The sequence below is a fragment of the Scyliorhinus torazame genome, chromosome 7, assembly GCF_047496885.1.
Source record: "Scyliorhinus torazame isolate Kashiwa2021f chromosome 7, sScyTor2.1, whole genome shotgun sequence".
Lineage (NCBI taxonomy): Eukaryota > Metazoa > Chordata > Chondrichthyes > Carcharhiniformes > Scyliorhinidae > Scyliorhinus > Scyliorhinus torazame.
In genome coordinates this window covers 137,514,126-137,528,727 of record NC_092713.1, presented here as the reverse complement: position 1 = coordinate 137,528,727, position 14,602 = coordinate 137,514,126, and the positions used below count along the sequence as shown (strand labels likewise).

The 14,602-nt window shown below is 38.7% G+C and overlaps 1 protein-coding gene and 1 non-coding gene across 6 annotated transcripts in view; both read right to left on the bottom strand.

Moving 5' to 3' along the window:
- suco (SUN domain containing ossification factor) overlaps positions 1–14,602 on the bottom strand; it is a 129,891-nt gene that overhangs the window by 48,952 nt on the left and 66,337 nt on the right. For 3 of the 5 annotated variants that reach the window (XM_072511566.1, XM_072511567.1, XM_072511563.1), the window contains exons 9-15: positions 14,220–14,287; positions 13,896–14,003; positions 13,508–13,613; positions 11,608–11,628; positions 9,648–9,703; positions 8,616–8,707; positions 3,646–3,711 (exon numbers count right to left, since the gene is read on the bottom strand). In XM_072511566.1, coding sequence (XP_072367667.1) covers positions 3,646–3,711; positions 8,616–8,707; positions 9,648–9,703; positions 11,608–11,628; positions 13,508–13,613; positions 13,896–14,003; positions 14,220–14,287 — 517 coding nt within the window. The remainder of the gene's footprint in view (positions 1–3,645; positions 3,712–8,615; positions 8,708–9,647; positions 9,704–11,607; positions 11,629–13,507; positions 13,614–13,895; positions 14,004–14,219; positions 14,288–14,602) is intronic. The other 2 variants (XM_072511565.1, XM_072511564.1) reach the window with 2 other exon arrangements.
- trnas-aga (transfer RNA serine (anticodon AGA)) lies at positions 4,881–4,962 on the bottom strand. Its single transcript has one exon. It is a non-coding gene; the product is annotated as a tRNA-Ser (tRNA).

The window sequence follows — 14,602 nt, the reverse complement described above, 5'->3', positions numbered from 1 at the left end:
CTTCGATTGCCGAAAGCATAGGCGCCAGCATTTCCTTACGCATCTCCTCGCGCTGCTCCTCGAAGCAGTGCTTGATCAACTCCTGCAGCTCCACTTTGTCTCTGGCCGCCGCCATTTTGTCTTTTTCCCCCGGTTTTTCCCGTTGCGCTAATGCCACTTTTGTGGCCGTTACACTTCGAGTCCGTTTCATAAAAGTTGGAGGGGGACCTCCCTCTTACCTTCCCCACGGGTTAATATCAAAAAAAGTTCAGTTGGGGCTCTTCTCGTGAGCCTGAAAGTCCGTGGTAGCGGGAGCTGCCGAATCGTGCGGCTCAGCTCCGCATAGCCGCACCCGGAAGTCCCATATCCAGTTTCATGTGTGCTTTCTTCATCGACGGTCTGCTCCGAAGCAAAGGTATCTCACTTGATACAACATCCGTGCTAATGAAATTATTCACTCCGGCAATATTGCAAGGGATCACCACTCTTTTCAGCGACTTCAGGGTATTATCATCCCCAAACCTGAAACTTGTGGAACTTTCAAATTCCTTAACCTTGTTACGATTTTCAGCATTCAAAGAGTCCAGGTAACATTTTAACCCGTCAATTCCACACACAGTAGATGTGCAGCCACTGTCCAATACAGCACAGTTGAAGGATTCTGCAACCAACACCCTCATTACTGGCGTAAAACTGCTTGCCAATAGGACAATGCCTTCTTTCTGGTCACTATCTTTTTCCTCTTCTGACTCTTCCATGTCATGTGTCGCTTCAAACACTATCATAATGAGTTGGACAGTTGAAAGCATAATGCTACTGAGAGTCACATTGAAAACATCGATTTATCATGCCCCGTGCATTTCTAGGGTTCATCTTCCTATTGTAGGTTCTAACTGGGTTTCTGTCTTCATAATTTCCTTGTCTCGGTCTCAGTCTATAGTCTTGAGCCCCGTTCATAGCCATACACTAACAGGATGGCGAAATTGTATCTTCCATATTCTGTCTTATTGCAGGCTGACCTATTTGGATCATCAGAGCCATCGGAATCGAATGTTTCCCCAGAAACTTTTGTAAAGCTTTTGTCATCTGTTCGAATAAGGTATCCTTATCAGTAAACTGAACTCCTGTCAAAACCAGGAGCCTATCCATGTTGCTCACTCTAGCACAGTCAAGTAATTTAAAGGCCAACACAGACTGTAGAAATTCCAGGTTGTGTTTCTTCAGCCTTTTATATAGTCTGCCAAATTCCATTATATCGTCTTCCATGGAGATATCCTCCATTTTCCGGAACTTATCAAAATCCGACCATGCTTCATACGCACTTAACAAGTCATCTTTCTTATAAATCTTATCCATATAATGTAATAAAGTCTCCAGACCTTCTTCTGAGTCTAACTCTTCCAATTCCACCTCAGAAAGCACTTTGTTTTGGATTTTACTGCCATATGGTAGAGAAAGAGCCAATGCCATACCTTGTTCTCCCTTTCCCAAAGCAGTTACTTTAGTTCACATAACTACTGCACTTCTCCATTGGTCGTACGATTCCCTTTCAGAAAATAAGGGAGGATAGTCATATCCAGCCATCTTTATCCTGGGTTCAGCCATGTATTTTTTTTTTTCCTTCTCGCTCACTCTTTGGTTTGATCAGGAAAAGTTGTATCTTTCAAACCTTCCCATTTGCACAGCAACCATCCCCTGCTACCATTGTTAGGCGTTTTAGTTGCTGTGAAATGAAGAGTCTAAAGTTCTTGTTCCTTTTCACCAAACATCATTTATTTCACTTCCACAGCCTCTGCACAAAACTCTTAATAACACACCACCTCCCAGAGGCCACCTGAAGCCCCTTTACATGTGTCAATTAATGGATACTTAACATAAATGAGACAACTAATTGCAATGTCTCTTAACCCATTACTTAACAGGGTGCTATGAACAATTCTAATATCCTCACCAGGGTCCCAGCTGGCATCAGCTAACTCAGCAGAACCAGTTTAAAACTGATTTTTGCAGTGTGTTGTTTATGGATAAACTTGCTGAGCCAAAAAAATTACTTTCAGCAAAGGTGCAGGTGTGATCATAGATCATAGATCATAGAATTTACAGTGCAGAAGGAGGCCATTCGGCCCATCGAGTCTGCACCGGCTCTTGGAAAGAGCACCCTACCCAAGGTCAACACCGCCACCCTAGCCCCATAACCCCGTAACCCCACCCATTATTATTGATGTGATGTTATTGATATTTCCAAACTATGGTATGTGAAATTCAATTCGGACAAAATAAATAAATAATCTTGCAGGTTACAAATCACAAATACGTTTAGGTAGTGCCAGTTTGTCAGGCATTAATGAAACCAACCCGTTTCGGATCATATTTCTCTAAACAGTTTTGATAGAAACTTTGAAGAACAAAAACAAGTAAGAGGCCAATTCGATGGTTATGTGAATTTAAATATAAACTTTTAAAAGAAAGATATGAAGCAGGACTCCATCTTCGTTTATTTGAAGTACAAACAATAACATGATATTGAATAGATTTTTGATGCGCCTTTGACCAATGTTGTGGTAACATCCATGAACCATAAAAAGAATGTTTTTTTTGCTCTGGATTCATAAATTAATTAAAACAAAGCTCGTAGAGGTTGCTACATAAAATACTGATGTATACACCCTCCTTTCAGTGTTCAAATAAAAATTCTTTAAACATGTTCTCAGCAATATAATTTAAAACCAACAGGAATTATCTGACAAGTTTGGTTAAAATTCAAAAGGCAATATTGCATTATTGATGTAATACTTCAGGTCCTGCAAATGTCTCATCAATTAGAATTTAAATAGCTCCAAACATTTACTTTCATAAGGAACTTAGTTTATGACAATTTAACAGAGTATTTAAAGTCATTCAATATCTGGTTAGTGGTGAAGTTTGATGTGGTAAATATACACATAGCATTGGCTTCCTAAAATAAATCGTTCCTTCTAGAAGAGCAATAGATTAATAAGCGTTTGAAAATCATGGCTTGTGTTTTAATGGTAATAATTTGATACCGGACCCTCGAATAAGGAGCAGTATTGCGCTTTATAACGATGCGGACTCGAGGATGATCTCAAAAATTACTTGGACCCAGACAGAGCATATTTTCTTTCCAGTGCTTATGGCCTAATATTACTTCCGAGAGCACTCGAGCATCTCTCAATTAGATCCATTATGCAAAACTGGCCACACACAATAAATTTTGAACCAAATGGCAAGGCCAGTTACATGGAATGGATAACCCAGATGAAGCAGAAGCAGCCCCTTCTCTCCCCCTTTATTCTCTATAAAAATGCAATTTTTCCCCACACACTCCTCTAGAAAATTACCAAGTCCTGGAAAGAGAAATGGGAAACAAATTTTGCACTGGTCAGACATTATATTCACCACCCAGTTTCCAATCATATAACACAGTAAACGTACATGAAAGTGGAAGACTGAGCAAAGTGATCATCTAAAGCGTGAGTACATATGGAGGAAGGAATTTGTAATTTTAGGCTGGGTGGAGGAGAAAAGGAAAAGAGTATCTTCAAGGCCTGAAGTTAAGGTAACAGATTTGCAGTTAACATTTTTGAAATTCGTCCTTTACTGTCTGAAAGGTCAAAATGGGGAATTAAAAATGTATCAAAAACTCACTTGTGGCTGAACCCAGAAGATTTTTTGAAGATTTTTCTTCTCGAGTACCATAATCCAGTGGGAAATCTGTTTGATAGCAATGACAATACAAACATTTTCACAACAGCTACATGCAAACATCAGATAGCATTGAGTGCATAAGCTGCTAAAGTGGAGGAAAGCTGCTGTCAAAAATTGCGTCAGGATTTTTGGTTAAGATCTCCACACAGTAAAAACAATGCAGTACACATAAAGCCATTCTGCACTTCCAGAAACAAACGCTTAAAGTAGTTTTGCTTTTATCAAGCCTACTCAATTCAGAACCTCTGAAAAACAGTGCAATCTCACACTGCCAAAATCCAAGCACTAACAGGAAACAAAATGAAAGATGCAGTTCTTTTTGAATCAAGATCAAGTTACTGTTTAAATAAACTAATTTTCCTACTATACCAAAATCCCATCAGTAAGTGGCCACTTGCAAAGCACATTATTTAATCTACTGCCTTCTCCAATTTCCCAGTGTATCATAGTGCAGAAGGAGGCCATTCGGCCCATCCAGTTTGCACCAACCCACTTAAGCCCTCACTTCCACCTATCCCCATAACCCAATAACCCCTCCTAACCTTTTTGGTCACTAAGGGCAATTTATCATGGCCAATCCACCCAACCAGCACGTCTTTGGACCGTGGGAGGAAACCGGAGCTCCCGGAGGAAAGCCACGCAGACACGGCGAGAACGTGCGGACTCCGCACTGACAGTGAACCCAGCAGGGAATCGAACCTGGGACCCTGGCGCTGTGAAGCCACAATGCTATTCACTTGTGCTACCCTGTTGCCCCTTGTGCTATCCACTTGTGCTACCATATCATTAGCCACTTAAAAATAATGGACTCTGCATGCATGGGTGCCGTGGGCTAAGTGGACAAAGCAACCCGCAGGCTACTCTGGCAGACAAAATAATAATAGTATTTATTGTCACAAGTAGGCATACATTAGCACTGCAATGAGGTTACTGTGAAAAGCCCCTAGTTGCCACATTCTGGTGCCTGTTCGGGTACACAGGGAGAATTCAGAATGTCCAAATTACCCAACAGCACATCTTTGGACTGTGGGAGGAAACCAGAGCACCCGGAGGAAACCCCACGCAGACATGGGGAGAATGTGCAAATTCCGCACAGACAGTGACCCAAACCGGGAATCAAACCTGGGACCATGGAGCTGTGAAGCAACAGTGCTACCCACTGTGCTGCCCAGAAATGTAGTTAGCAGGATTCAAACCTGCGCGGGGAAACCCCAATGGATTTCTAGTCCATCGCCTTAACCGCTCGGCCATGACTACATGCAGCAAAATATTGCAGGTTCTGGAAATGTGAAATAAGCAGAAAATGTTGGAAACACTCAGCACCTGTGGAGAGAAATGGTTAACATTCCAGGTCATTGGAACTCTGTCACCAAATGCAAATGTGACTATTACTAATTTGAGTTCTAATTTTGTTTTAATTAATATCCCTATTATAGTTAAATGAGTATTAAAGGTATTGCCTCGTCTCTATAACCTTTGTAAAAGTAAAAGGAAAGTCATCATAGTCCGAGATGACCATTGGTTGCTTTTCCCTTTGAGAAGGAGAGCTGACAGGTGGTGATTTAACCTGAGGATCACCACACCTCAGGCAAGGGGCAAGATTGAGAAGGCAGGGCCTTCATGAATAACCTCAACCGATATGGGAATTGAACCCACGCTGTTAGCATCGCTCTGCATCACAAACCAGCTGTCCAGCCAACTGAGCTAAACCAGCCCTAAACGTAAAGATGATAAGACTAGATCCAATTACAAAACAATTGTTTGCATCCTTCTCAATGCTAATTTAAGATTTAATCCACTGTCCTACATTTTGGAGCCAGTGTGGAAGGATAAAGCATTTATCATCACATTTTAACCACTCAAAGAACAGCCTCGTCACCAATTTGACAGATACGATTACACAGTAGATACGAGTACAGTTTGAATCATAATAAATATTTGGTTCTCTTTTCGATAGGGCTAAACATCAAAACATGTCTATAATGACCAAAAACTCAAACAGGAAAATGTTACACACGCACATTTGATCTATTAAAAGACTGTTTTATTGAGCTTATGAGCTAGTAGGCTTCAAATGAAGTTACTGTGAAAAGCCCCTGGTCGCCACATTCCAGCGCCTGTTCGGGGAGGCTGGTATGGCAATTGAACCCATGCTGCTGGCCTGCCTTGGTCTGCTTTAAAAGCCAGCTATTTAGCTTTATCTTTATTAATGATGTACATTTCCACTAAGCAAGGCCCTTTTCCCTGCATGCTTGGATTTGTAGTTTAAATAGAGAATTTTGAAAATGTGCCTTGACTGAGCAAGACAACTATTACGCAACGGTGCCTTACCATACAAAGACAGTGTTATTTAGGAAATGATACGGGAATGGACGCAAGGAAAAAAATACTAAATTTCTAGGAATATGTATTTTCAAAAGTCGAAACAAAAAGGAAATTGGGTGTGTGGTGCTTTATTGAAAATTAAAACAATGCACTCAAGCAGAACAACAGCCCAGATTAAGTGTTTTTTATTAAAAAAAAAAGAAAGCTTGCATCATTATAACTTTATACACCGGAATTCATTTGAACGAAGGTACGAGACATCACACTTCAAATGTAACATAAAAGCAAATAAAAAGCTCACTTTCCGTACCTATTTGTCCACTAAGCTCATCATGTGCTTACAGAAAATCACTGTAGTCTGGCAGACAACGCACATTTCTTTCCTTTGCTACTATAAACAAATAATTATTTAATTCTGTCAACAAAGTGACCAACACATTACAATTTAAGGTTATTAGGGACTGCCAAGCCGACATGGGTTCTTCAGGCAGTAACTGAAGAATAAAATTCAATGCCACATGTCCGCATCTCAACTAAATTGTGCCATTGGTAGCACTCTCAATTCGGAGTCACCCCAGAGAAGAGGAAAGTCTTGACTGACATTTCAATGCAACACTCCATCAGTACTGTACTGTTGCAGGTAGTCTTTCAAACGAGACATTAAATTAACACTCCAGTTTCTTTCAGATGTATGCAGAAGATCATGCGAAACCCCTCTGCTCTGGACAACATTTAACCCTGAACCAAAATCTAACCATTACCTCATTACTATTTGTGGGTTCTGGTTCTGTGCAAATCAGTTGCTATGCTTCACTACATTTCAACAGTGACTTAATTGTCTGTTAAGTGCTTTGGAATGATTTGGTTACAAAAACATATATAAATGAAAATTTATTCTTTCTTGAAATGATACAACGTTCCCCAACTGTTGGCTGAAATCATACAACACAAATCAAGCTGCTTAATGTCTATGATAGTAAATTATGGGATTGTCCTACTCTGTCAGGTTTGAATTGAGTGAATGTTCATTTAAATGAAAATCGCTTATTGTCACAAGTAGGCTTCAAATGAAGTTACTGTGAAAAGCCCCTAGTCGCCACATTCCGGCGCCTGTATGGGGATGCTGTTACGGGAATTGAACCGTGCTGCTGGCCTGCCTTGGTCTGCTTTCAAAGCCAGCGATTTAGCCCTGTGCTAAAGGTGGTATAATAAGCAGGCAGGTATCCCTCGGCACTTCCTATACCACTGAAATTGAGAACTCTGATTTTAGATCAAGCTGTACCGCATCAACTCATTCCAACAGCATGCTGATACTCATCAAGATTTTGCTGCCTTCTTTAATTGCCTAATGCACTTGACATGCAGCTGAGAGTTTAGGAAAATAATGTGATATTTGTATCTGTGTCGAATCAAAAATAAAACAAATCACAAATTTACCCTCTCCAACCAAGTAGATGTCTGTCTTCAGTTATGCTGTGTCCTACTAACCAAAGTTGGTAAATCTTGGAGAGGGGAGGGGGCAGAGGGAAATGGATGAAGAAAATCTAAATAAAAATAGCAAGATAGGAATGGAAATCAGACGTTCTTATTTTAATTACCATGGGTATGCCCTGCTGCTGCCTAACATCACTTTTCATCAAGTACAGTTTCCTTGCACTTCCCATCCAATTCCCCCCAAAATGTTAAATTTTCAATAATTTTAGCATGCTTCTTCAGACGGTGACAACTTCTTTTGCTGGATTTAAAGATTTTAACAGTTGCAATACTTGAATTGCTGGCCATGATAGGAACAGCAAGTGTTCAAATCAGCCACAAAATACCCAAATCATTTCACTTACACAGAACATTTAATGAATGCATCTAGTTAGAGAAGACTTCAAAATTCAATACCATTTTACGGAGACATATATAATGCAATGCATAATTGTGGAGAATTCACTAATCGTTAGATGGTAGCAATAGCTTAGATGCTTTTAAAATTAGAAATACAGCTGTGAACAGGGATATAGAATGGGAAGAGACTTGTGGAGTATGTGCACCAGCAAAAATTAGTTGGACCATATGGACCATTTCTGTGCTGTATGTGTTCTATGTATCTCTATGTAATCCTTGCATGCCTACTCAAACTGAAGATTTTCCACAATAAAGAAATAATTTCAGAATGAAATGTCTCCATGTGGAATTGATCAAGTGTCTTCAACTATTTACAAGTTCAGAATACATACAAGATTAAACAGTGGCAAGTCTAGCCATCTGTTTTATTTCACAGAGAGGCTCAAACTATTTCATGCCCATCTAACTTATAAATTCTCAGTACAACACTACCACTGGCTAGTCTACGCAAGCTCACATAGTGCTTAGCAGACATGGCAGGCAAATTGAAATGATAAACGTTTTAGTGGTCCTTAACCAGACCTTTAGGTAAAGCAGCTCACAACAGTGGGATTGTTTCAGGTTATGGAGAATACGAGGAAAAAGCTATGTATTGCAATTTCAGCCTGCAAAAAGCTTTCCCTTGACACCACCTTACTCAAGTGACCAACAGAAATTCACCAAGGAGATAAAAACCATGAAAAAGCTCATACCATAATCTTCATCAAGGTATTCTAGGCGCTCTGCATTGTACTGCGATTCAGCAATTTCTTCATATTCCTCCACCATGCTGGTGCCAAACACCCTGCACAAAATTGTTCGCCATTATTTCTATTGCAAAAAGGATTACAGAATATCTGATACTCAGCCACCCTTCCTTCTTTTAAAGTGCATTGATCAGTCATGTGGGCTTGGGATTCAATGGTTGGCCTGCTGGGAGGTATTGTTTTCTCTCTTCTTTACTTTCAAGGAAGCAAGAACAAGTTGCAAGAAAGCACGGTTAGCCCAACTTCCATAAATTGAGTGGACATTAACCCAAATAAAATTTAAATTAAACTGTGGGTTGTTACATTTATAACTTTTTTCTCCTCTATGATTCTCAAGGGCAATTTATACCCAACAATTCTATCCTAATCTGGAGACCGAGGTAATAATATGCCTTGGATAACCTGCAGGGCACCCGACTGCAAATCAAGTCAGCTTGGCTTTCTTGGTTTTTCATAGTTAACTCAATTATTTTGATCAAGCGTCTTAGAGCCATCCTTCAAGACTAACAGTTTGGAAAGCTCTCAACATTCTTGGCTGGAACATGCTTTGTTTCTTTGATTTTGCTGCAGACAAACTATGCATTGTAACTAGATTTTTTTTTCAAACAAAGAAATTACCAAGCTAGTCCCATGCAAACAAAAATACTGCATTTTAATAAAGTTTTATATTTCTTAAAGAACATGCCTTCTATTTGGCAACCGCCAACAATAAAAGTGAAGAGTGAAAATTTTTCCAATTAAGGGGTAATTTAGCGTGGCCAATTAAGCTACCCTGAACTTCTTTTGGGTTGAGAGAGACCGACACAGACACGGGGAGAATGTGCAAACTCCACAACGACAGTGACCTGGGGCCGGGATCGAACCCGAATCCTCAGCGTTGAGGGAGCAGTGCTACCCACTGCGCCACCGTGCCACCCTTATTTTCTTTTAACCTTAACACTGGTACATACAGTCAGTGAATCTCAACTAGAATCTTACCTTATGAGGCTAAGGGGACAAAAGTGTTCTGACCCAAAGTGCGATACTAATTCCACCTACAAAAAGGCAAGTACTGAATTAACATAGACCAACAAACCAACTACGAGTTAGGAGGAAAATGTGGGTGAAATTATTCACAAAAACAATTAAGAAATAAGAACAGAAAGTATATGGAATTAGATTGTAAAACAGGAAAACGTTAAACATGTAGCCTTTCAAGTGCGACTTGTGAAAAACAAGATGTAGGAAACAATTGCAGGAGGTAAGCATTTGTAATGAACCAGTCTTACAACTTGCAATCTTATAAGCATGTGTAAAGGGATTCTCTCATTTAATCATGAAAAAGTATCCCCTGGCGAGTGTAATTTTATCACACTGAAGGTTTTCACTCAGAAAAGACAGTAATATTTCTTTGCATATTTACTAAAGAAGTCAAGCAACAAGGAAATCCACAACTGCTGAGAAATGGAGAAAAATTTAGAAATTCATATCTGTCTATGGGCCACAAAGACCTTAGTTATTGATCTCAAACATCCACTACATGTAAATTCAACAAAAGAAACATTCAAAATAAATCAAAATCAATTCATTGGAAGCTGTAAGACATGGATTTAATGAGCAATGATGAGGAATTATGCAATTGCGAGATTCAAACTATAGGATTGATTTACATCACTAAAATAACTTTCAACCAATTAACAATCACTGAAAGTTTTGTATATATTTGAAATCAGATCATAATTCGAAACAATTCATATAAGCTTCACATAATTCAGTTTTTCTTTTGCATGGCATTTCAGAAATGGTAAGATTCCACACACTGCTTTTTAAGGGAATGCAGCCTAATGAGTTCATTTATCATATGGCTCATGTAATTAAACATGTTCAATTTGTTCACATGGTTCCTTTAAAAAGAAAATTACTGAAGCAAAATTTGGCAAGAGCATAGAAAAATTGAAGCTATATGGTTGCAGATGACTTTCTTGAATATTAGTAAAGTGTAACCAGATATATAACTAGCTCGCAGAACGTTTTTTTAAAAAAGGAATTTAAAAGCTGATGACCTTAAGAGACTCAAGTTTGACGAAAATCCAGTAAGTGCTGAAATGATGCCCCAGTATTCAGCTACACATGGTACTTAAAACACAAGTTAATAAGATTGGTTTGTTTCAGTGTGCAAACAATGAATAAAATAATCTGGGTTTTTTTTTTTTAAAAAGGCTTAAAATTGAATCAGCTGTGTGACAATTCAGGATTTTACTGATGCACCTGATGATAAATTGCCAAAGTAGAGGCGAAGCTACTCATCATTCATTTTTACTGCAAGGCCAGCAGGTTGGGGCAGTCATCGAGACAGGCAGGAACTGCCTGACACTCTGAAACTGTGACCATTTTCACTTCACCTGAAGTTTTTTTTTTAAAAAACAGAGTCTTGAATTGTACACTAAAGTGAAGCCATAAATCTTTTGTTTTTGAATTGGCAACGTGAGTTTTAGTGGAATCCCAGAAATAACATGCATCAACTTCCACATTCTGGCAATGCTGGAAATGTATTAGTTGTTTGAACACAAATCAGTATTTCACACACCAAGCACACAATGCTCTGTGTTACAGCTCCAGTCACCACATGGAGAATATTAGTGGTAACTTGCAGGTTTCAATCTGACTGGGAGGTTAATTAATTCACTGAAAGATTAGATTTATTAGATTTTCATCAAACTTCATGTAGTGCTGAGGGTATTAAGACAGTAAATTAATATTCAGTGACTAAGTGCAGAAATATAAAATCCTCCACTTGCAGCTGAGTTGGCATTGAAAGAGACATTTACTTGAGCAAGCTTGTTTTGCCAATGCACATTACTTATTAATAAAAGACATGCAATGCTGGACTTCATGCATGCTTGCAGTGCCTCCGAAAAGGAATTTCCCAATCCGGTGATTAACTTCTAATAATGCTAACCTTTATGTATTTGATGAACATCTGAAGCAAGAGAAAGGGAGAAAAAGATGTCAGTAAGAGTAGTAACAGTCAAGATAGATCACTACATGCTACAAGCTCACGCAGTACGATTATTCTCAAATTTCCCCCCAAAAAAGCTTCCTCCAAGTATTGTGCTCTAAAGAAGGGCCCAAAAGAGGTTAAAATATGCAGCAAAATCTAATCTAGATACTTGGAAATCTAGACAGCCTAATTCACAGTGAAATTACTGAAACATTTAGAATCAGTTCTTTAAAATATTTTGAAGATTTGTGAAAAAAACCTCAATTTTAAAGCTTCACAAAATATTACCAGCTTTGCATATACTATAATAATTGCCAATTGATCTTAAATCAGCACTATGTTTCAGTAATTTCAAAAGATCTCCAGTCATTTACGAAGCAACTGCATAGTCCCTGAAAGTATTAGCTTTCAGTTATAATAGAGGTCTTTATGCTGGAAGATAGCTCTTTAGCCAATACATCCACAATAGAGACTCCCAGACAGCAGATCGCAAATCCAAATCAACTGACACTCAAAGCTCCTGTCCCTTCACCAAAGGAACCTTGCCGAGTTGACAAGGAAACCAGTGTATGATACTGGAGTGCCCCATTCACGGAGTGGGGGGGGGAAAAGCAAGCAAAATACTAGTCTAATCCGACAAAGGTAGGCCTTTCGGTTCAGCAGAGACCGTCATAAATGCTCAGAGAAGTGTGCACTTTAGAGAAAGCAATGAAAAATTATGAATTGATTTGTGATTGCTTTTATAAAAATGCAATCACAGCAGAGCTTGACTTCTAAAAAAATATACGATATTCCATATTTTAACGAAACAGATGAAGCCTTCATGATATACTAATCTTTAATCAAGCCATGAATTATAGCCCGATGTCCCCGTTTAAAACTCTGATTAGCTTTAAAAACAATCCAATAATAATGTAGTATCTTGGGGAAAACTTACTGTTGTTTTGATTGATATACAATTGCTGTCTGAGAATTCTAATACTTTTAATGAACAACCTATGGTGATGTGTAGCTGCAGAGCTCCCTCTAGTGGTAGGACTGCAGCTCAAAAGCACTTTTAAATAGGTCATTGAGCATTTGAAATTTTAGCTTCAACAGCCTCCAGTGAAAAGGTTCAATTTATAAATTTCCATGCGTTGTGCTTGCTAGATTTAACCTATAATTTCAATCAATCTTCACTGGCCACTTTCAGAACTGTGACTTGCCTGATGTGACCAAATCTCTCCAACAGAGTCAGGAACGGAGAGCGAGCAGTAATTTTGGATAATTTTGCATTAAAATTACTTGAAAACGTTAACCGTTAGGCACTAATGTAAATGACTGAGGAAGAGAATAAGGACTGAGCATTACTGCAACATAGAATGAAATACAAGCTGCTTTTTACATTGCCTTTCCAGAGGAATGCTTGCACTGCAAGTTCCCAATACAGAGGTTTCAACAGCAACGTAAACTTGCCAGATTCCTCCAAGGCCAGCTGCTAAGATTCTTCTTTTTAAACCAAGTATTCCTGGACTTAGTCAAAACCATTCACGGGTATACTTGTATGGGGGTTCCTTTTGGGTGCACAAGGCTTATATGCCAGGAACTGGTTGCACATGGTATAGCAATGAACACAACCATAACGTGCAACATTCAGGATTATAGACAGGATCCTACAGTGAGAACATTACAGCAAAACTTAATAATATGGACACATTTGCACACCTGGCAGATAGAGGTCACAATACTGCCAGAAATTCATGAAACAAAATATTTACGACCAAACAACATTCTAACAATTGAAGCCAGAGTAGACTTTCAAGCGCTAATGAAATGCAATTCACATTTTCCCCTCCATTTTGACAAATGCAGTTCTTACCTTGACATACTTGGCATACATTTGCTCATCTAAAGGAAAGCTTTGCACAGTTCTCTCATCCAGGGCATGGAATGTTCCTAGTTTAACCCATTTATTGGTGGGATACCTACACATAAACATAGACACAAGTACAAAAAAGATTTAAAATTAAGTATTAACCATAGCTGAAAAGAAAATAGCAACGGTAAAGTTCAATTTGTGGAGGTAAAATGATTAGCAGATCTGCTGCATATTATATGTTGGCATACAAATGGACACAAGTCAAATCGTATTAACCCAGGAGTTAAACTGATGTATGCTATCTTGGAGGTCAACAGCTGTGTTGCACTGATCATTACATAATTCAAAGTTTGTGCACAACTATCTCCAACTTAAAAATAAAACATACCTGTCACTGATGGAAACTAGAAAGTCCTTTGGTGTAGACGAAAATAACTCAAAGTTTGCAATGTCAAGCTGTCTGACTTGGATTGGTTCACATAACTCTATTACAAACCTGTGGAGGAGAACGTCATATTCAGCTGCAATTAAAAACTTTAAAATAAAAACTGAGCCAATCTTTGGGGTTTTTTGTTCATCTGCAACTGTGCATGACCCATGTCAAAAGTTAGAACAATACATTTGTAAAAACCAGCATTATTGAATTTGGAAGTGCATAGTATTTTCATAAATTAGTTACATTGTTTCCTTTGTGTCAAGAATTGGAACTTACCAAATTTTGGCGCTGCATGGGTTTAACATGTACAGGTCCATATTTTCCATTAGAATTGCTGAATTGCTCTGCAAGGCAAAATTTAATAGCACCATCAGCAGTTAACATTTTTAGAAGTGCAAATGCTCGTTATTGACTTATTACTAAAGTGATATTCTTATAACAAAAATAATAAAAAGCACCAAGAGAATGCAGAGGTTTGAAGTTTTGCACCTCAAGCACCCCTGAACGTTTAACATAGTAAAACATCCCAATGTACTCATTATATTGCAGAGCAAATAACATTGCCTCAATCTACAACTTAACTGCCAACCTTGAAAGGGAATCTTATCCTGCATGAATGTGAAGTTTTATTTCCCTACACCTTTATCCTCATTGCCTTA